This window comes from Gymnoscopelus microlampas (assembly GCF_963454915.1).
Source record: "Gymnoscopelus microlampas genome assembly, chromosome: 3".
In the NCBI taxonomy this organism is placed as follows: Eukaryota; Metazoa; Chordata; class Actinopteri; order Myctophiformes; family Myctophidae; genus Gymnoscopelus; species Gymnoscopelus microlampas.
Genome location: NC_139940.1, coordinates 26,583,546 through 26,605,205, shown reverse-complemented (window position 1 = coordinate 26,605,205; position 21,660 = coordinate 26,583,546). Strand labels below are relative to the sequence as shown.

The following is a 21,660-nucleotide window of genomic DNA, read 5'->3' as shown; positions in this document are numbered from 1 at the left end:
TGGGCGTGTAAAGATTAAAATGGAATTTATTAAAAACAAGGCAAGGCGTTACACAACCTTCAGCAAGCGAAAAATTGGTATAATGAAGAAGGCCTTTGAGCTCGCCATGCTGACAGGTACCCAGGTTCTCCTGCTGGTGGTCAGTGAAACAGGACATGTGTACACCAATGCCACCCACAACCTCCAGCCCATGATCAATAGTGAGGAGGGCAAAGCCCTGATTCAAACATCCTTCAACTCCCCGGACCCCCCATCACACTATGATCCGTCCACAGACATGCGCATTAGCAACAAGGGCTTCGAGGAGGCGGACCTAACCTTCCAGGTGTCTGAGTCAGAGAGCCTGGAGCACACTAAGGATGCCAGACTACGAGGCACGGCCAGCAGTGCCCAGTCCACGCTGCCCACAGCCTCCTCCACCACTGTGCAGATGAGTAGCGGACTGTCCTTCTCCAACTACCTGCCCACTGTGTCGACCTACAATAACTTTACCGAGCAGCTGCCCAGCGGCTTCACCATCATGCCAGCAGGCACTCCTTACCCCCCTGGCACCCCCACAATTTCTCTGAGCCAGCTGCAGCAGCACTCACTGGCCGCGCAACGGCAACACGGTCAGGCCCTCACGTCCTCCGTGCCTATGTCACATGGTCAGACGGGTCACATGATGTACAACAATCCCCACACAATGCTGTACTCACACAACAGGCAGTACGTCTACTCCCAGGGGCCCTCTGCAATGCAGTTGTCCTACGCACAGACCCAATGACATGGAAGCTGTTCCTCAAGAGTATCTCGCTGCTCCACCAGGCCCAGTTCAGAACCCTATCTCAGCGATACAGGTAAATCGAATAGAGTGATGGGCAGCTGTCGTGCGGAAGCAGCAGTAACTTGGCAGATGGTGAACATAGCACAGAAGTATTGCAATTCAAATTTGCCATGGGTTAGTGTTGATGAATTTGGCCTTTAAAAAGCAAGAGAGGTGTCAGTCAAAAGATACAGCTGTGAGTGTGCAAGTGAAGTGACAGAGCAAGAAAGAAAGAAAGGAAGGAAGGGGAAGAAGAGACGATCTTTTACACTTTTGGTTATGTCCTTACCTCTTATTCTGGACTGATATGTTTAATACTTATGTGGAGGTCTAAGGTTTACCCTGCCATAAGTAGAAAAAAGACCACAGCACTTTTCATATAAGTATAAAAGGTTTAATATAAAGGCTTACTTCATCATTGAACTATTAAAAACCCTGCCTACATGTTTCGGTCTCCATAGGCCTTTTTCAGGGCAAAAATACAGTACTCCGTCCTTCACCAAAGAGCACCTTCTGTTTTTGCTGTTATCTTTCACAATAACCTTTTGGAACACCGCAACCCTCCTCTTTCCTTTTTATTCTGGTTTTACTGCATCAAAGTCAATAGAAATACAGAGGTGTACATTGTAGAATACCTTCCCCCATGTCATAAATAGATCAATGACAATACTTCATTTTTTCCTCAAACAAATCAGAGTCACTTTAAAGGACTCCCCAGTCAAATACATTTTCGGCTATTTTCAGAAACAGAAAAGACACTAATATAGAGCCCTGAGGGACTCTGGTCAACCAAGTATAGGGGTTAAGAGGTTAAAAGGTCACAGCCGACATACAGCCGTGTCAGTGTGCAAACCACAGAGAAGAGGGAATAGATTGGGGGATTTAAAGAAAAGAAATTCATAACCAAACCAATCATTTTATAATTAAAAGTACTTTTCTTTATTTTTATCAATTAGCCACTTGGCCATCAATTAATGGCTAATTTGTTTTGTTTTTGTTGCATTCCCAAATGAAGAATCCAAAAATTAAGAGAATATTTGATGAATTGAAGAAAAGCTTAACAACACTTTGTTGTTAATTGTCTTAATGTTATACTGTAATCTTACAATGTTTTTGTACTTATGTATTGATAGCTATCACCAATTTGAACAACCTGCTCAGGGACTACAGATGAAAATGTGCTCTTAGCCAACTAATTTACTGTATATAGACATATACAGTAAATATTGAAATGTTGATTGACAGCACACAACGCGTCACAGTGTGATGCGTTGTGAGCTTGTAGATTGGCTGTTTTTGCTGAAGAGATTTGGTGTAGTGTAGATGGAAAAGTAGTTGTAATTCGGGTCTGTTTTACAATGAAAAGAGGGTTTAAGTTGTTAAAACAAACAGAAAATAAGGAAAATGTTCGCAATTCTTAAAGTTCATAATAAACTTGAAAAAGGATGAATGAGAACAAAAAGTAAATGTTTTTTGTGTGTATGAAAACATTTATTTATTAGACTAGTAACAGATCACATGTATTAACTATTACAGTTTAAAAACAGATCACCCCACATTGTTTAGCAAATTCTGCTCACCATCAAAATAGAATGAGTTGATCTGTCATATGTCCAAAATATAAAGAATGGAACCAGATAGGTTGATAAATAAAGTTACCTAAAATTCCTACACCTTTTTTTGGCAAAGTGCTGTATTATTCCAGTAAACTACACAAAAACAAAATGTCTAACACTTGGTGAAAAATGCCACAGAATATTCTTCACACTTTCAAAACAACAGGAGAACAGTTTTGCTACATTGTTTTTGTTTTTCTTATAAAAGCTGTACATGGGCCAGGTGGGTCTTGAAGAGTGAAGAGGCTACCTCCAGTGGTGCATAGTTTACATTTTTGATATTGGATTTTAGGTTTTTTAACGTCTCTTTTTGACATACAAGTTTCAAGTTAATCATCGGTGCATTGTCATTACAACATTTCAACCTGGAAGGCACGTGATCCAAAAGAACAAATTCAAGGCATTGAACAAAACACACAAATCCCTGTTAATTTCTTTATGAAGAGCTGAAACAAACGGCTGTGGACTAAAAACAAAACGGCTCCTCCTTCCAGCGTTCACTCATCACAAAATGAGAAGACAGTTCACCATGTCCACTCCATTCCCTTCCTCTTATCTATCTTTTTACAACATAAAACAAAATAAAACTGCTGATTGCAAGTTTGAATTGCAAATAATTGGAAATAGAACAAAAAAGGTTAAATACAAACAGCGATAATAATCACTCAACTATCATCACAACTATTTACACTAACGTACACACACCTAACAAATACTTGTTAGCTTTCTTAATGCTACCATGCCTAATACACCTGAACTGGCTGTCCCATCTAAATATGACCACAGAGTACAACAAAACAGATGTCAATTAGGTTACACAGAAAAATCTATCATACAGTATCTTACTGGAGAATTGGAAAGTGAAGCTCCTTGGTGATTTAGCATGGGCTTTTTCCCTAAGGTGGATTGTTTAATCATGTCACAATGTCCACCATTTCAAAGCACCAAGGCCCGTTTTTCCATAAGTATTGTTAGCAAAAAAACAAAAACAAAAGATAACTAAAAACATTTACAGTACTATAAACTACTGCAAGGATAAAGATCAATGCTACTTTTTGGTTTAAATAGTCTAACAGTTTAACAAAATGTAACTAAGTTATACGCAACTTAGAAAATAAAACAGGTAGAAGACAAACTCAAAACAATGCTGAAATCATTTAAAATACAATGAGCAAAATATATATAAACGTTGAAAAAGACCAGGTTTTACTCCATCTTGATGGATGTTAAACAGTCGATTGAGAGCTATAAAAAAGTTCATTTTCACAGTCCATGGGACAAAGGAGAAAGTTTTGAGAAGTCAATCACTAGTAACAAACATTTTCACGAGGGAAAGCATACTGGGACAAAGTTGGAAAGTCTCCAATAAGCACAATAACAATTATCAGCCATCAAGTAATCAACATTTTTTTAAAGTGTAAAGGTGATTGGTTATGACCCTGAGAAGTGGACTGCAGATTTAAGAACAAATACAAGATAATAACCCCAAATCTTGTTTTTTCTTTTTTCTTTTTTTACCATCTCAACGCTAACAAATCTACAACCATGCAACAATTGCACACTAACATAATCAAACATACCTATGCAAGATAACATAGACGCATATATACCAACTTCATACTGATATGTAATATGTTTTTTTTCTTTAAAAAATATTTTGGAAGTTTTTTCTTTTTTAAATACATTTTACATTTCTTTTCATTTCAAAGCTACCATTAAAACAAGGCGTTTAGTGATATTTAACCCAGTAATTTTTACCTTTTCTTTTTCTTTTTTTCCTCTAAAAAAAATATTGTGAAAAGTACTGAATTACAAAGTCAAAGGCAAGTTCACTCACAGCTAAGGGAGTGGGGTGTGTGGATTTGTAGAGCAACATGTTGCCATCTTAAAAGTGTCATTATTTTCTCATTACACAGCACTGTACATTGTATATTGACTAAAAAGAGATAAGACCATTGCAGAGAAATGACACGCCTGGCAATGTTTTAGGGCAAATCTCTTACACTGATTAGAGAACTTGTCATTGGCCAGACAAATACTATTGTACATTTTGCCCTCACTTATATTGCTGTCAAAGTTGCCAGGTGTATTATAACTTTAAGATGGCACACAATCGCTCCGCAAGATCCCACATGAGATTGATGATGTCACTATGACATCACACAACTACTCTAAACTATGTCAACACACACTCACTGGATGAAAGCAACAGCTGTTCTGCCGTGGGGACTGTCAATCTGCCATCGAGTAAAGTGACCTACAGCATTGATTCTATATATTATGGTGTCCATGAAGATAACATCACTATCGCAACACTTCCCTCCATTGCTGTGACATGCAATTCCATCAGAGGGAGAAATAGCTGGATAGATGGGACTGTTAGATGGATGGAAGGACTTTTGGAAAGGAAAACAGCATACATGAGGACAGGGGACACATCCTTTCTCTGTGTCAATCTGTAGTTAGGATGTATGAGGAGGACAGAAGATAACCTTTTCAACCACTGGCCACAATAGCTGATTATTTCCTAAATCAGTCTTTTGAATTAAATGAAACCTACTGTTCACTTGCAAAAATGGCCAGCAGAGCTGAGAGTTACCAACCACTGTATAAATTAAATTAGACAAAGGCTGCTGTGGATTTCCCAAAGCAATGATGAAAGCATTGGGGTTCATCTGGAAGTGTACTAGTAAAATTATAATAGAAAGGGGACTTAAAAAAAACCTTTCTCCTCAGAAGTTGTTGACATGTCTCTGGTTGGGCTGGTAGCTAATGAGGAGAGGTTAATGTAGTGGCAGTGGTGAGGTGTAGGGGCTCATGATGAAGATGATGGTGGTGAAAGATGAGAGGAACAGGGTCTTCTCCACCTCAGAAGTTGAGGTGTCTCTGGCTGGGCTGTTGGAGGAACATTGCGCTGGCCTTGGTCTGCTTGGCTCCATTAGGTTGGCGCAGCAAGTTAAGGCGGCGTAGGGCGTTACGAGACAGGGGCTGGGCCCGCTGAGCCAAGCGCCCAGACTGCTGCTGCACCTGGTGGAGGAGGGTGGCGTGGGTAGAGACGGCTGCGGCATAACAGGCTGAGTGGAGAGTGGTGCGACGCTGGACCACCGCCACTTCTGGCCTCCAGGGAGAGACAGAAACACATTGAGAAAGGTAAGCAGCTGAGTGGACTACATTATGCTAAAGAATGCCTAGATTCTCCAGACAGTGACTGGCTTACCATAATTTCACAATCTCCATAAGCTATCTTTATTAATTTCTTTAGCCGTCATATGGGTTTGCACAATCAATGTTAGTCCTCTTAGCTAACTATTATCTTATTCAACAGAGAATAAACTTCATAAATAAACTGAGCTCAACTTCAGAGGCAGGAATCAGAACAAAGTCTTAATTCACAGCCATACCTGTGACGTGGAGCATCTAGCGAGCGTCTGCCCTTCTCCTTGCCGACTGTGGACGTGGGATTGGCAGGTGTAATGCCAGCTACCAGACCCAGGTCCAGCTCCAGGTTGAGGGAGCGTGGCAGTGGGTTGAGGGCCAGCCTTGGGGCGCTGCGGTGGGCGTAGACTGACATACTGGGGTGCTCAATAAGCAGGTTCTCCAGGGGGCTGCTCTCCAGGAGGAGGGGCAGGCTGCTGTGGCCGGTGAAGCACGGAGGAGGGGTGACAAACCAGCTCTCCTCAAGGGAGCGAGCCTCCAGCCGCAGGAAGCCTCCCTCCTCCTCCAACTCCTCCTCGTCGTCTTCTGGGCCCCCGTCTGTGTCAGCTGTGGAGTCGAGGGAGGTGCAGGAGGAATATCGGATGGGAGGGCTGGCCATTGGGGAGGGAATCATCACCAGGTCCTCTTCTTCTTCTTCAGGGGTCAGAGGAGCTCCTGCAAGGCCATCCCCACGTGCATTGGAACAGGCCTCAGCTGTGCAGAAACACAACATTAGCATGGGTAAGTGCAAAGTATAAACTTTTTGGTAAACTTGGTTTATGTCCTGTTTAAGTCTTAAACAGGACATACACCAAGTTTACAAATGTGTGCAATTTATGCAAGCTACCAGGAGATGGCGCTGCAGCCCACATTTCACTGAGCAGGACATGCCCTAACGTAAACAACCATCTGCAGAGGTGTGAAAGTAGTACTGCAGGCAAGTAACCCTGCTCACCAAGCTGTTGTAGCAAACAAAGTATGTGTGTGGGGTGCACTGTGCACGCATGCACACACACCAGTTTGTCTGAACTTGAGCCTCACTGATATAGTATTATCATCCTGCTTCCACAAACAATCGGTATAGGTTCTAAGTACCAGCAGCAATGAGCTATTGCTGCCAGCCTGCCCCACATGATTCAAAATCATTTTAATACACTGACATTTTCCATGGCCACTTGTTGAACCAAGTGGTTTCTAAAAGCAAACTGGCCAATGGCCACAGTCTCTGCAGCCAGACTTATGTTTTGAGTTTCAGCTGTCAGCATGTCAAATAGGGATGTCTGGCCAAAGTGCAGAGGGCAGACAGACAAGACCTTCTGTGATAAACAAAAACACAATGCTGTGTCTGTATTCAAGTTTTTGAATGTGCAATAGTTTGCTAAATGCACAATCTCTTTAAAGTGTGCATGCAAGATTTGTGCATGTGCATAATATCCACAAAAGTCATAATATTCACAAAAGTGACAGATAATACAACTCCTGCCAGAGACAAGTTCATATTCTTTGGGTACTTAGAAAAGCGCTATATAAATTTGAGCTATTATTATTATTATATTCCACTCCCACCACCGTCTTCTGTCAGGCACAGGCACCTTGTTTACACAAATCATGTGCAAGCTTCTAAATGCTGACTCTGACCCTTCTAAGTGATATGCACACTTTATCCTGCTAAGGACCGCAGCAGGACCCCAAAACGGCTTACACCACTCATCATTGTCCAAGCCAATTAGCAAGTAATCCTATCACCTGAGACTGTGTGTGTCTATGTGAGTATCTGATGGTTCAAGCAATTTGCATTAAAAAAGTGGTGTTAGGTTAGAGAAACAAGTCCAACTTGTGAAACCAGCAAATGTTATAGATTAAAATACCACTATTACGATCTTAAAAACACTGTGTGGAGACACAATGTCTGCTCTTAAATGGTCTCTGGGCACATGCAGATTACAGAGTTTATTGTTTATTTATAACTGTCTCTACAGCCACATCATATTCTCGATTCTCAATTATTTTCGTCAGAAAGTAGTCCTTGCGATAAAACAACAAAATACAGAGGCAATAATACAGAAGTAACAACCCATACAGAGAGTATGGCATTAGGACACTTACAACTCTCACTGTCTACTTCAGATGTACCAGGCTATCATACAATGTTTATAGCTTGTGACTTATTTCTTTCTATTGAGATATTGCGCACATTTTGCTGGGAATCTCTTCATTAAGAATTGAAAAGCTCAACATTGAAATGTATTTCTTCAAAAATATCAAAACATTTGTAAAGGAAGACATTCACAATAATTGGGGCGGGGGGCTGTACCACAGGTGTCTCATGCAGCCTTTTAGCTTCAGTGAAGGAAAATCAGAACAGCCTGTGCGCCCACTGCCCATACATGTAAGTCTCCCTAAGCGGTAACTCTAGTAGGGAGGAGACCTATTTTTATCCCCAACCCCCAGTTCCTCAGACGCTTTTGTTTGACCTGTTTACAGGTTGGAATTGCCCATAAACTGCCACACGCCTTCACTGCCAACCATTTCCCCTCCCCAGGCTGAACCAGGCCAGCCAGCCCTCTCTGTCACACCTGAAATATTCACAAGGCTGTGGAATAGGAGATGGGCCATGTCGGGACGAGTGGGGGATTAACGATGGGCAGCTCAAAAGCTGTGCCAGGTGGCACTCACAGCCAACAGGGAAATGCTGGCAGCCGTGCACGTGCGTGGGTATATTCATGTAATATATCTCTTAGTGTATAGTATGTGTTTGCAAATGTGTGTGCGTGCGTATTAGCTATATGTATACAAAAAATCTATTTCTGCAAAGTGAGAATGGTATCTTTTCCAGGGCATGCAGAGTTCATCACCCTGATGCAGAGGTGATTTTAACAGGCTGGTTTATGATGCTGGGGGGTGATACCATAGCCACAGCCTACCAGCACATAAGTGGGCTGCCACTAAGCTAGGAGATCAGACTGTACAGAAATGTCTGGCGGAAATAGCAAAGCTAAATCATCTTTTGTAGCCATCTCTATAGAATTCAGTAGACTGCTAAAACTCTGAATCAACTAACTGATGTTTGTGGCTGGTTGATAGAACAGTTCTATTCCTTGCACCCTCTATGATCCATTTTTACACTCAGTGTGAAATTAACGCGATACGATATTACTTTGTCAGTTTTCACTGAAATGTGTCTTGCAACCTAACGGTGTGTTTGTGTGAGAGACTCACCCAAGTAGTCCACCAGGATCCAGTCTTCATCATCCTCTTCCTTGTGCTCTCCAGGGCCGCTGCGGCGGCTCAGCTCCTCCACGTCGTCCCCAAAAAGAACACTAGCGAACCTCTGGAACATCCCTGGATGTCCTGATGGGACACAAGGGGTGCGCAGCTAGCGGTGGCACAAGGCTGGGGGTGAAGGTGGGGAGAGGGCACTTTGGTCATCAGCTGCAGGGTCCACCAAGTGGGGAAGGCTCCAGAAGGGTGCTAAAGTGCATCAATAAGATGGGACCTTGGATCATCTGATGGTGACCGGGCTCAGTCTGGACATAGCTCAAGGTCAGGGTCAACTTGAAAAGTGCAAAAGTACAAAAAGCCCTGGGAGAGAAAGACATGGGAGAGGATGAGAGATGGCATGACACATAAAAAGTGTCTCACTTGTGTAGCTTCTTGCAACAATATAATTTGGGTATTGGCAATAGTCTACATAAGTTGCTTATTCAAATCATGCATAATAATATATGGAAGGGGAAGGGAATGAGACAGACTCTCATCCCTTAACCATTTAGTTAAGTGTCCATGAGCATGGTACTTAACCCATTACTCCAGTGGGGATGCTCTGCAATATCGGAACTGAGGTTGTAATGTATAGCCAACAAATGCACTGCGAAACTTCAAGTGTATGTTCAAGGTCATAAATGTTTACAGATGCATGTCATCTTCCTTGCCTGTAGACACTCCTCATAAAAGCTACTATCAAAATAGACTCCCAATCCAGCTGCCAAAGATGTTTCCCCACAGCCATGTTAGGACTGGACCAATCCCTAGCTATCTCAGGACTTAGACCAAGCACAGTTTGGCTATTGGTTGTTTGTTATAGTTAAAAGAGTCATAGCGACTTCACTTACTGACAACACCAAATTTAGGTTTTAAAGTTAAGTTATAATTAGATAGATACTGCATCAATTTAACAGCAATAGGGATGGCTGTGGCTCAGGAGACAGCGTAAGATTCTTGGGTTCATCTCTTGCATGGTTACCTCCTCCTTTAATGGGTGAGTGAGTGTAATGCACATTGTAATGTAAAGCACTAAAGAAAGGCAGAGAATATTTTTTTTGCATTTAGGACAAGGAGAAGATTAAAAACCAACATTTCTTCCTTCAGGGTTGAATATCCCACCCCCACCACATCGTGCTTAGGTCATGACCTCACTGGAGGCAGGAGAGTAAATAACCTTAATTCTGCCTGAATTGATTTCTTGCAGTGACAGATGAGAGGTGGCTGGTGGCATATGGAGACTGCCCTTGCAGCACAGGTTTATGGCTAGAGCTGGCTATTTTCTTTCGAGTGTGGCATGGTAACTAACTAACTTCTGTTTAGTCAACAGTAAACAAAAGAAGATATTCGTCTCTCAATTGATTAGATATCAATAAACACACAGACCTCTATTGTCTGCCAATCTAATGTGCCCAATAGTCTACATAAACCAAAAGGCAGTGGTCAATGTTATAGACACAATATTTTCATTTAAGTTTCAACCTTACTGACTACATCATGTTTCTTGTCCCATTAAGACCGGGAAATCATCTGTGTCATTGGGGGGGGGGTCCCTGGAACAAAATATTTTGAGTTGGGGAGGGGGGGGGGGGGCAAATACATGCATCATTTTGGGTGGTCCTTGGTTTGACATGAAAAAGTTTGGGAACCACTGATATTATAGCAACATAGGTTTTTTCAAAAAACTGTTAGGATTTAGAAGACATTTGTAGAATCGGCCTCAGGTCTTAATGTGCTAAAAAATAATCAAAAAATTAACAGTGTTCGTTTGGTATCATCTGTTTTGAGATTTGTGTTTTGCGTCTGTTACACATGATTCTGCTGTGTCAAGTTACACTTCTTGAGGCAACAAATAAAAGGAGCAGCTGCGACTTTAGGATGATGGGTAGGCCTACGGCTTTTCTCTGTCGAGGGTGTGACGGTTTTATTTACAGTAGCCTGTGTGTCCGATCAACAGACGTGGTTTATCTCTTGCACCTGTTCCTCTTAAGCAAATCATTCACGCATGTTTTGTTTTGTCTCCCTGAGGCTACAAGACTCGACAAGATGCAAACGGACGGGTAATAACCATAGTTATAATATGGTAATAACCATAGGTAATAACGTCAAATGTAACGTCTGAAGTGCCACTGCACCATGGTAAATGTGACTTTCGCGGTGATTGGTTGTTGGCAATTATTTCTGCCCCATACAGTAAATAAAAAATGTACAGGATAGGTGGGCACTAGGGCTCGATGTAAAATTGGATATTTTGTCCGAAATGTTAAAAAATGTAAAATATTTGAAAAATGGTCAAGTAATGTAAAGTATATATGATGTGAACATGCACAGTACATTATTATCAGACTTACATTTATCCTTCAACTTCTTATGGCCCAAAATGACTGGATATATAGCCTACATGTTATGTAGCAATTTGTAGCAATTGTAGAAACATAAGACCTCAATTGTCGAATGTTTAAGCATGTTCTGATCATTTATACTTTATTACGGCCATTTTTTTTTTTTTTTTTACATTTTGGACAAAATAGCCAATTTTACATCGAGGTGCCCAGATGTCCCTAGTGCCCACCTATCCTATTAACTAATAAACCCCTAAAACGGACGAGGCAACATCAACATCGATTACGTCATTTTCGGCATTTCTGATCCACGTAAATAACGACGTCCGTGTTGTTGTTATGCCATGTGTGTATATATGTATATACACACAGTAGCTATAGCCTCTGACACACTGGTTCGACATACTTGGCTAACACACTAACCCTATAGCTTAATACATAAAACCTATAAATAATATGTATGTCAGTGAACGTCAGTGTGTTGTGAACGGTAGAGCTGGAGCAGTAAGCTTGCTCGGTGTTTTGTTGATGGGGAAGGGGAGGGCACAGTGGGTGGAAAATGTACATGTTTTACTTAAGTAAAAGTATCAATACTGCAATGTAGAAATACTCAGTTACAAGTAAAAGTCCGGAATTCAAAAATAAGTAAACGTACAAAAGTATTGGTATCAAAAGTACTTACAGTACCAAAAGTAGAAAGTACTCATTGAGCCAAATGTCCCATTTCACAAGTTTTCAAATGTGGAAAATAGATCTACAAGCTCACAATGCGTTGCATCGCGAGCTTGTAGATCGGCTATTTCAAATGGCTGAAATGTATACAGAGCTGTTAAGTGGTTAATGTATGTTTTGTAATAATCAAAAACTACAAAGTAACTACCGGTAACTAAAGTTGTCAAATAATTGTGGAGTAAACGTATTTGTTTTGCCTCTGAGATGTAGTGGAGTAGAAGTAGTACAAGTATTGACAATTGGAAATATTACAGGAAAGTAAAAGTACCTAAAAATTGTACTTAAGTACAGTACTCGAGTAAATGTACTCTCAGTTCCTTCCACCACTGGGGGAGGAGGCTCGGCTGTAACCCTACACCTTTTGGGCGTATCGACAAAGTTTTATCTCAATTATACCATTTCCTTTTCCACAATACATTTCTCCATTTCAAAATGCATAGGTTTAACCATGGAACAGTGTTTAGCCTTGAATAGACCACGCAGGGACGATCTCAAATGCTGTCAGTATGTATCCACAAGTAGGCACTTTTTTTTTTCATTTTTTTTTTTTTTTTTAGAGTAGGCCTATACAATCTAGGTCATCATTGAACCGTAAAAACAACACTTAATTGTTATCATGTTTCATGCATTGTATGCTTTTTTGCCAATAGGAATAGACATCAACGACTAGAATCCACTCAAATCCCAAAGAGAACTTGATGTTCAGTGAAGAGACAACAAAGAACCGACACTCACCTGCGGCAAGAAGGAAGATGTAAACCGTTAAAAAATGCAACAAAGTCCTTGCTATTGAGGTAGATTCTTTGTTTTTCGAAAAAATAATAAAACGAAGGTTTTTCTTCTCAGAAGAAATAATAAAAAAGAATGTTTTAAAGGGACTATTATTACATTCGGAGTCACAGTGTTTCTTTTTCCAATCCCTTCCGATCGTCCCAACTGCTCCTTTTGTTATTGTTGTGGAAGTACTAACAGCTGATCGGCGTGACGTCATGTAAGGACAGCCCCCCTATGGGAGGGACAAGCAGTGGTGTAAAGTAACTACTACATTTACTTAAATACTGTACCTAAGTAAAACATTTCAGATACTTTTACTTTACTGGAGTATTTCCGAAATTCAATACTTTTACTTCGACTCCACTGCACCTCAAAGGTAAATGTTGTAGGTCTACTTTTACTCCACTACATGTATTAGAAAACTTTAGTTAATACTTTGTAGATTTAGATTATTATTACAACACATACATTACCCACTTCAGCCCTATATACATTTCGGCCATTTGAAAATAGCCGCTCTACAAGCTCACAATGCATCGCATTGGGACGCATTGTGAGTTGTAGATCGGCTATTTTCAAAATATGTTGAATACATGTTATACATTTGAAAACTTGTGAAGTGGGCCATTCTGCATAATGAGTACTTTCTACTTTTGGTACTTTAAGTATACATTTTAAAAGAGTACTTTTTCCACCACTGGGGACCAGTCTAAAATCCAACAGCCAATCGGCGGCCCGCTATTCTCTCTGACGGACTGTCACTAACGCACGTGACCCTCCCTTAGAAAGACAAGACTGGGCAAATCACCCAAAGTTTTTTGGGAGTGTCTCGTCTCCAGTGTTGCCATGTCCGCTTATTATAAGCGACGTTGGGCTTGTTTTTCTGCAAAGTTGCTCGGAGTCGTAAATATTGGTAGTTTGCGGGTTATATGTTTTTTTGGGCTTGTTTCTAAAGTGTAGTTACTTATTTGGGCTTGCTTCTCATTTCTTTGATTATTGGTTCTCAAATATTCTCATGTCATGGATGGATGGACCCCCAAATTAACGCATTTGTCCCCTAACCCCCCATCTGAAAATGTTTTGTGCCAGGGAGCCCCGTACCAGATTTGTGTTCTTAGAATGTTTCAAAATTCTTCCAAATGTTCCACATTGAATGTAGTATACAACCCTCGTAGACGTATTTATGATTCTGACGTTTAGATTGAAAACGTCAGAATCATAAATACGTCTACGAGGGTTGTATACTACAGCTAATTCCACATTTTATTTCAAAATACAGGTTTAAAGTGCTAATGGCTTAAGTGCCCTAGGCCTAGTTGCGTCTTTTGGGCCCATTTTCCTAGACCCGGTTGCTTGTTTCTGTCGCAAAACCTGGCAACACTGGTCTCGTCTTAACGATTTTATTTCCTTTAACGCCAAAAAAATAATAATAACAGTTACAAACATTCGGTTATTACCACGGCCACCTTTATATTTGCCCGAACTTTTGTTTACAATAACTTTATGGCCTCGAGGTTTACATTATGTGATAGTTGATACAAATGCATTATTTCCTAACTCAACAGATATAACCTGGATCTTTATTGCTGCCTTCTGGCAGTTTGGATTGTTCATATTACAGTGTCAACAACGTCATAAACTCTTTAGTCGGTCCTATTGATGTACGGGCACATTATCCTGAGAACAATGCATGTTTTATGATGTTTAACTTAAAACAAATATTGTTATTAAAAATCTCGTGCAACATTGATTTGATCCCTACCCACAGCGGATATAAAAACGGACCACATGTTCAGTACATAGTCTACTTTCTAGGTCACCAGTGGGCTTAATAGCTCCCATCAGCTATAAAGGGGTGCAAATTAGGAAGCAGGGCCTGCCCCAGAGCACCAACCCCCATCCATAATCTGGAGTAAAGGGCATTAGCTTTGGACAAAGAGCCTCCAGGAAAAATTGTGTAGTGGTCATGATGGACACAGATGAACATTGAGTTCTATTGGAAAATATTGTCATATAATAATGCTTAAATGACAATGTTCATTGTCTGTTTGGCCACAAAATTATGTCAGTTGTCTGCCAACATTGCTAATACAGTTTATTGTACAGCTTGTCTGTTGGAAGAATGACGTCTGGTTACTTATTTATAGCATAATGTTATCAATCCATTCAACATATTGATCAAACAGGTTTTACTTTTATGGGGAAAAGGTTAACATTTTGGACATTTACCACATAGGCTCTTATTCAGAGGAATTTAAAATGGGGTTGCATGTGCGTACATGTGGGGGAATCAAACCTGCAACCTTCCTGTTATGCCTCTAACTGTTACGCCATCCTCTGTTGGTGCCTAGGTCAAGGCTTCTTAGCCTTTACTAGCACAGTGACCCACATTCAGTGAATTGTACTCTGACTTTGGAACTGTAGCTCATTAAAACATTAACATTAAGTGTGGACCCCGACCATGAACAGATCCTGACCCTAGACTTCCACTGGACTGATAAGTAATGCTAATTGATTCCTAACCTTGGGACCACTGGTTTGTTTGCAAACATGGCACAGACACATGCTTCCTGGAAGCCAAATATTTTCCTCACACAGAGTAAGCAAAGTAAGCATATGAGACACATTTTCATGTATCTATCTGAAAAATCTATCTGAAAAATGAATGCACTCGCATATATGCTCAAAACACAGACAGGCGTGCACACTGGAACAAGATATTGCCTGCAAATTTTCCATTCCTGCACAACAACAAGGACACACCTGTACAGTGTTGATATCAAAACACTGATAAGATGTCCCTTTTACCTCCCGCCCCTTGCCATTCTCTTCCACTTTTCCACAGTAGGCAGTTACATCACATTAGCTTTACTTTGAATGTTTGACCTACAAACAACTTTTGGAAGGCATTCTGCTTCCAGTGCCATGTTTTGCTGTAACAGTGTTTGGCTATAGTCATTTTTTTTTTTTTATATATAGGCCTAAATTGGAGAGAAAGAGGGGAGGAAATGAGAAGAGAGAGCAATTGTGGATTCTAAAATTACACACAAACATATGTCACAAAATAGACACTAAGATGGCTTTTCATGAATAGTAAATTGTTTTTTCATACAAATAAGTTAATGTCATGGAGTACATATCATATCAGGTTAATATCATAACAAAAAACTAAACAAAGCATCATAACAACAAATAAACAAAGTGTTGACCTAGGTTTTCAGGGCAAAATGTCCCACTGGCCCCAAAAATAGGTTATCACGTCACATTCAACGCTCTGAACAATGTAAGTTCCCTCAATGCGATGCTACATCCTTACATAATCTGGCTAATGTTTACTTTGTTTGAATCACTTGCACAATCCCCTCCTCTGCTAGGAAAAGAACAGGTCAATGACCCTGTGTTGTTGCCATTTGGTATTCCATAACATTGTATTCAAATGACTCATTTTGGGTCATATACAACATTTTTGGGAATATCCTTCAGATTAGAATAACTTTGGTCAAGAAGAACAGTAAATATTAACCCCACAAAGAAAAGGAGCAGTGTAACACATAAAATAACAGTATACTACAAATCACTCTACATGTGCCCTCAATTTATAACAATAACTAATATCGTTGATGTCTGGTGGAAAACTTGTATATCCAAAGCCGTTACTTTTCAGGAAATGGAAAAAGGATCCTATGTTACAATGGAGCCAGTGTAGTTATTATTTAGTCACAAGTCCTTGTTAATAACCTTAATTGGTTATATATTAATAAACTCACTGACTTAACCACTTTCCCTTTCAAATAGTTTTCAAAAATAGCAAAAACAACAGATGCATTTTGAGCTTGTAGAACTGCAATGTTGATGAAGTAGGGCATTAATTTACAAAAAAAGTTTACATATGGAGATACAAGGTTTCTGACAGCAACAATCTGAAACAATTACTATTTTAATCATTTCCACTTGGAAAAATGCAGCCAATGGAAAGGACAGCGCAGAAATATATAAAAAGCAACAAAAGGAAGCTCATGTCAAAGGCCCTGAGAAAGTGATGTGTGCGGCGGGAATGTAGCAGGACTGTGTGTTTAAACTGAGGGTAAAAGACAAGGCTGTAAAAACACACAGGTCTACATTCAGTCCAAAGTTTAAAAATGGTGTTGGATGCAGTCTACCCATTGAATCCTTCTCACTCCGAACATATGCACTGATGTCCCCTCAACGAACACATAGCCTCCTACCTGATTGGCAAGGATACGTCCAGGACTAAGACTTGAATCAAGAACGGAAAGGTTGTGATTGTGTGTGTTGGCTGAGGTAAGAGTGCAACATTATAGGTTCTAATCATTCATGGCCTTGTATTTTATACTTCTCCTGACAGGAACGTTCATAACGATGTTTCAATGAAGATGGATCAATGTAGGCTACCAGTCACTTATCTTATTAAGCTGCGACAACCTTGACACATCATGGTAATTGGGTCAAACTGTGTGTAACATCAACCCCAGTGGCAAGGATCAAAGCTAAAAACTCTTTTAGATCTTACCTATCGTGAGGAAGGCACGTCAATGGCAAGTGTACAGTAACACATTGAGGGGAAGTCAACCACACCTACTGCAACCAAACACACCAGAAAATAAATACAGTTTGAGTAGCATATGGTTTTGTGATGGGTGTGACTCATGAGTCCTATCCATAGAAAGGGCCAAAGAACAACACAACAGAGAGAGAGAGAGAGAGAGAGAGAGAGAGAGAGAGAGAGAGAGAGAGAGAGAGAGAGAGAGAGAGAGAGAGAGAGAGAGAGAGAGAGAGAGAGAGAGAGAGAGAGAGAGAGAGAGAGAGAGAGAGAAATAAACACACATGTGTGAAGAAACAATGTCAGGCTGAGGCAACCCCAGAGAGAATTACAGTGAGAAAGAGACAGACCCTGCACTGCTGTCTGGAATTACCGAAATGCTGTCTGACTGGAAGAAAGTGACATCCCTCAGCAGAGTTGCATCAGCTGGTGTAGAACAAACAGGAGGGAGGAATAGACTTGTGTCGGTCACCCAGCCATTGGATGCAACATCCTGTCAGTCATTTTCATTTAGAGTATTCTGTTGAGTTCAGTCTTTAGCCTCACCTCATAACACCAGCAAGTTAATAATAGAGGTTGAGGTCATCCTATTACTGTATGATGGTCACTTAACTTCTCTGTCAGAATAAGTAGTTCTTAAAAGTAAGGTAAAAATCACTCTAGAGAAGAATAAGACTTCAACTACCTTTTCATGTTTTCCTACTAATCGTTTCTGATGGGTTTTTTCTTATTATTTTTTCCCAGTAGAAAAGGTAGTTATGGTGAAAGTGGTGACAGACTACGTCAGTGGTTCTCAACCTTTTCAGGCCAAAAATAATCATATTTGAACTGACAATGACAAGCACTTGGAATTGTAGGAGTTGAGGCATTACATTTAGTTTGACTCTGTTCCACAGATAAATATAACAATTTGGCCAATGTTTGACCAGTTTTTATAGTATAGTTTGTTTTTTACTTTCGATGCAGCAATGGCCTTTTTTCATTTCACCCCCCCCCCCCCGCCCCGGAAGTCCCAACCCACAGGTTGAGAACCACTGGACTAGGTCATTTTGGGGCGTGGCAACCAAATGGACAACAACAGCAGACAAGGTGTGACACAGAAACAACGAATAATGTTCCTCTCTATGCAAAGCAACACTTTAGAGCCCGCCTATTGGGTGCCTGTGGCTGTCTGAACTGATCAAAATGTAGCATCATGTATCTCAGCCTAAAGTTAAAGAGGACAAACAGGGATAATCTGTAAAATATTACCTCAGTTAAGAAACCTTGTTGTAGTCTACAGATGGTCACAGCAAACAGGATTACAGATCAAACTTTGCAGTGGAAACAGTGACAAAATGAGACTGGAGGGGGAAGAGAGAGGAAGACGAGTGAGAGAAACAAATAGAATCAGCTTCCTGACAAAGCCTTAGAAGATCTTGTGCACGTCCACAGATGGTCAATGCAAACAAGATTATTGAACACTGTCCAATGCTGTAGGAGAGTAGCAGCCATTGTCTGCTTAGAGAAGTGGTAATGACAAGTGACTACCATAAGTCATTCAATCTCCCTTTAACACAATCTTTAGAAAACTAAGTGAAAACAAAAAAACGAAGACCACAGTGTTTGCACAGTAAAGAGTCTTTATTTGTGGAAAAGTGTCATCATGTGACTGCCATTAGAAAATTCAAACTCAGACTTTTCTAGAGGAGAAACAAGCTTAAGTATTGTTGACAACTGTCAACATTCTAGCAGTAGTGAAACGATACATATTCAACTTCTAAACTTGTTGGCCACAAAGGCAGGATATGTTTATGACATTAACATGAATACTGACAGAACTCTGTCATATGTAGTGGAGGCACCACATGAAGAACAGTGTCAAGAAAAGTTGGCTTCAAATGTTTGGAGAGCATTCTTTTCTTGACAGCACCCATGACATATGTACAAAACACATTCATTTTTGCCACAGGCAAGTAAAATACTGCAAACATTTACAAACATTAGCATAAGAAATTTTAAAATAAGACATGTAAAGAATAAAGGCCACCCATTGAGCTGTAGAATACATTCAGTGAACACATTTGACTATTTTATATTGAGTGATCCAGTCATACCTCCTCCTTGATAGGCATAACTATCAAACAATAAATACAGAAAACACCACATATAATAAATATCTGTAATTATAGTATTATTTATAGGTTTTCTAAACACCTTTCCCCATGTAGGAAATCCTTGTTAATAAGCAGTTCCAATTGGATGCCCTAAGTTCTACAGCCCTCGATTAGCTCTTTTGTTTCAGCGGGCATGTTTCCCCAAGTTTATTTTGTCCTGTTTTATTAACCTGAGGAGCTGTGTTCTTTTTCCTTTGCTGACTGAGCGTGTTCATGTCAGAAAAAGTATGTTTTTAATTATTGTTGATTGTTGAGTAAGGTTAATTATAGCAACATACTTGAATCTTTGGTTAAGTTCCCTGTTTCTGTGGTTGGTTTATGTTGTTTTTTGCTTTAGATTTAACAGTCATGTAATATACCGTTTTTTTTTTTACTGTTTGAACAAGTATTTTGTTTTTTAATGGGTTGTATAAGGGTTATGGTGAATCCTTTGTGTGATGGCTGTGCTGGTTGGTTTGAATAGTATTTTGCTTTATGTAAGAAGAGTTTTATTGCCGTTTTGTTATATTGATTGTATCTTGCAGACTGCACAACAGATGTTCCTCTCCTGTGATTCTCTTATCGGAGTCAAATCATCCATAGAGCACCAGCTTTATTCCAGTGCATTTGTAGAGGCCCTACAACTCTAGTATATTGGTCCCTCGAGTCGGATAGAGCTCCATGATACAGCATTATAGATCCAACAGAAAAGGACGTAACATAGTTCATCCCCACAGAGAGCAACACCTTCCCCAGCACCTGAGCGACTGCGAAGTGGGCTACAAAACTCAACAACGAAATGAACCTCCAAAGGCTCTATCCCACGCATCACAACGTCGAGCTAGCGAGACGAGTCCCCCATCCCTGAGGAGTGAGCACTCACAACAGTCACCCACATCAGGACAACAGGTCAGTGAGATGAAGCCTCCATACGTGAGGAGCACACACTCGCCATCAGGACAACACACACTCATCAGTCACGCTCATCCGGACGCCTGGCTGATACGCTGCACCTCCTGCATCAGCGTACCCTGCTTCGATCATGCCTGCCTACACAGGATTTCCTCCTAGGTCACACCATCCCACGGTGGTAACGCACAGCGCCTGCACGACCCTGCAGCATCGCACCGTACCAGCAGTACAGTCTCCTATCTACGGTGTGAATACTTCTACCGCAGGCCATCCGATGATTGCACCAGGGCAACCACAGCATCTGAGTTCAATGATGCCAATAGTCCCAACTTACCAGTGATGTAGGAACATTTTATGTGTAAACTGACTGTAAAATCCAGTGTTAAATTAAACTATGGATTTTCCTTTGATAAAGAGCTTTAAAATCAACGCTCTACTGATCCATCTCTAGCATAGATCCAGAATCCATCAGATGTCACAGTGGCCACACTAAATCACTAGTGCTCCTCCCCATGTGCCTCATAAAATAAATACAAACAGAACAAAGTAGAGAACATACTTTACGTGATAGTCAACCACACTGAATTACTCATCAAATACACAAATGACACACAGCAGTGCGTCAGTGAAGATAAAAAACAAAACAAAAATCAGTTGAGTCAAGAGTAAAATGAGAACCGGGTATTGTTTTCATACTGAGGCGCCAAAGCAAGTATGGTCCATGTTTAAGGTTATAGGTCAACTGAACGCACCAGTGACTTGCTAGTCCACAAATGTACACCTCTGTGACCTGGGGTTGAAGCCCCTATCTAAGCTAAGCCAGATGTCAAACAAGCCTGGCACTAAAATTACTGTGGTGAGCCTGTTATCGCCCACTACACAAAGAACCCCAACACAGATCGGAATAAGGTTTGCACTATGTTTTTCCAATTATGGAATGCTTAATGTTGGTCGAAAATTAGTTTTTAAAACCTGATGCAACTCATCTGGACAAGTAAAGGGCAGCATTTTTGCTATAGCACAAGCCAATCAATCACCAAATTGGTGAACCAATAAAGTTCATACTTTATGAAAGTGTAAAGTTGACCTAGAAGACCATTTTCTGGACTAATTCAAGGAAGTGAAATGATTTACTCAAGCGACTACACAAACCAGTATTGTTCTAACCTGGGAGCTATTTTCCTGTGGATTTATGAACAGATAAACATGTTAACTGTTCTTCTGTAGAACATCCATGACTTACGACTAATTGTCTATGTGGAAAAGCATCCATGTCTGTGGCTAAAACCAACTGGGAAAAATACTAGGGACACATTTTCTCAAACAC

General features: G+C 40.5%; 1 protein-coding gene across 2 annotated transcripts; it reads right to left on the bottom strand.

The window, feature by feature from the left end:
- Positions 1 to 2,280: 2,280 nt before the first annotated feature.
- Positions 2,281 to 12,896, bottom strand: tp53inp1 (tumor protein p53 inducible nuclear protein 1). Of its 2 annotated transcripts, none has more exons than XM_084052594.1 (4): positions 12,687 to 12,896; positions 8,836 to 9,198; positions 5,823 to 6,330; positions 2,281 to 5,539 (listed from the first exon to the last, which is right to left on the bottom strand). In XM_084052594.1, exons 2-4 carry the CDS (start codon positions 8,954 to 8,956, stop codon positions 5,290 to 5,292), a joined length of 879 nt encoding a protein of 292 aa, XP_083908720.1. In that variant the 5' UTR covers positions 8,957 to 9,198; positions 12,687 to 12,896; the 3' UTR covers positions 2,281 to 5,289. The 2 variants fall into 2 exon arrangements, with proteins under 2 accessions (XP_083908720.1, XP_083908721.1); XM_084052595.1 differs by having other exon boundaries at positions 2,281 to 5,534.
- Between the last annotated feature and the right edge of the window lie 8,764 nt (positions 12,897 to 21,660).

What these genes read in the sequence shown, in the direction of transcription:
- tp53inp1 (XM_084052594.1), bottom strand. Translation starts at nt 8,956, where the DNA reads ATGTTCCAGAGGTTCGCTAGTGTTCTTTTTGGGGACGACGTGGAGGAG. An exon ending in GATCCTGGTGGACTACTTGG is followed by an intron (nt 6,331 to 8,835) that starts GTGAGTCTCTCA and finishes GTTTCTGCACAG; the next exon opens with CTGAGGCCTGTTCCAATGCA. An exon ending in CTAGATGCTCCACGTCACAG is followed by an intron (nt 5,540 to 5,822) that starts GTATGGCTGTGA and finishes CTCTCCCTGGAG; the next exon opens with GCCAGAAGTGGCGGTGGTCC.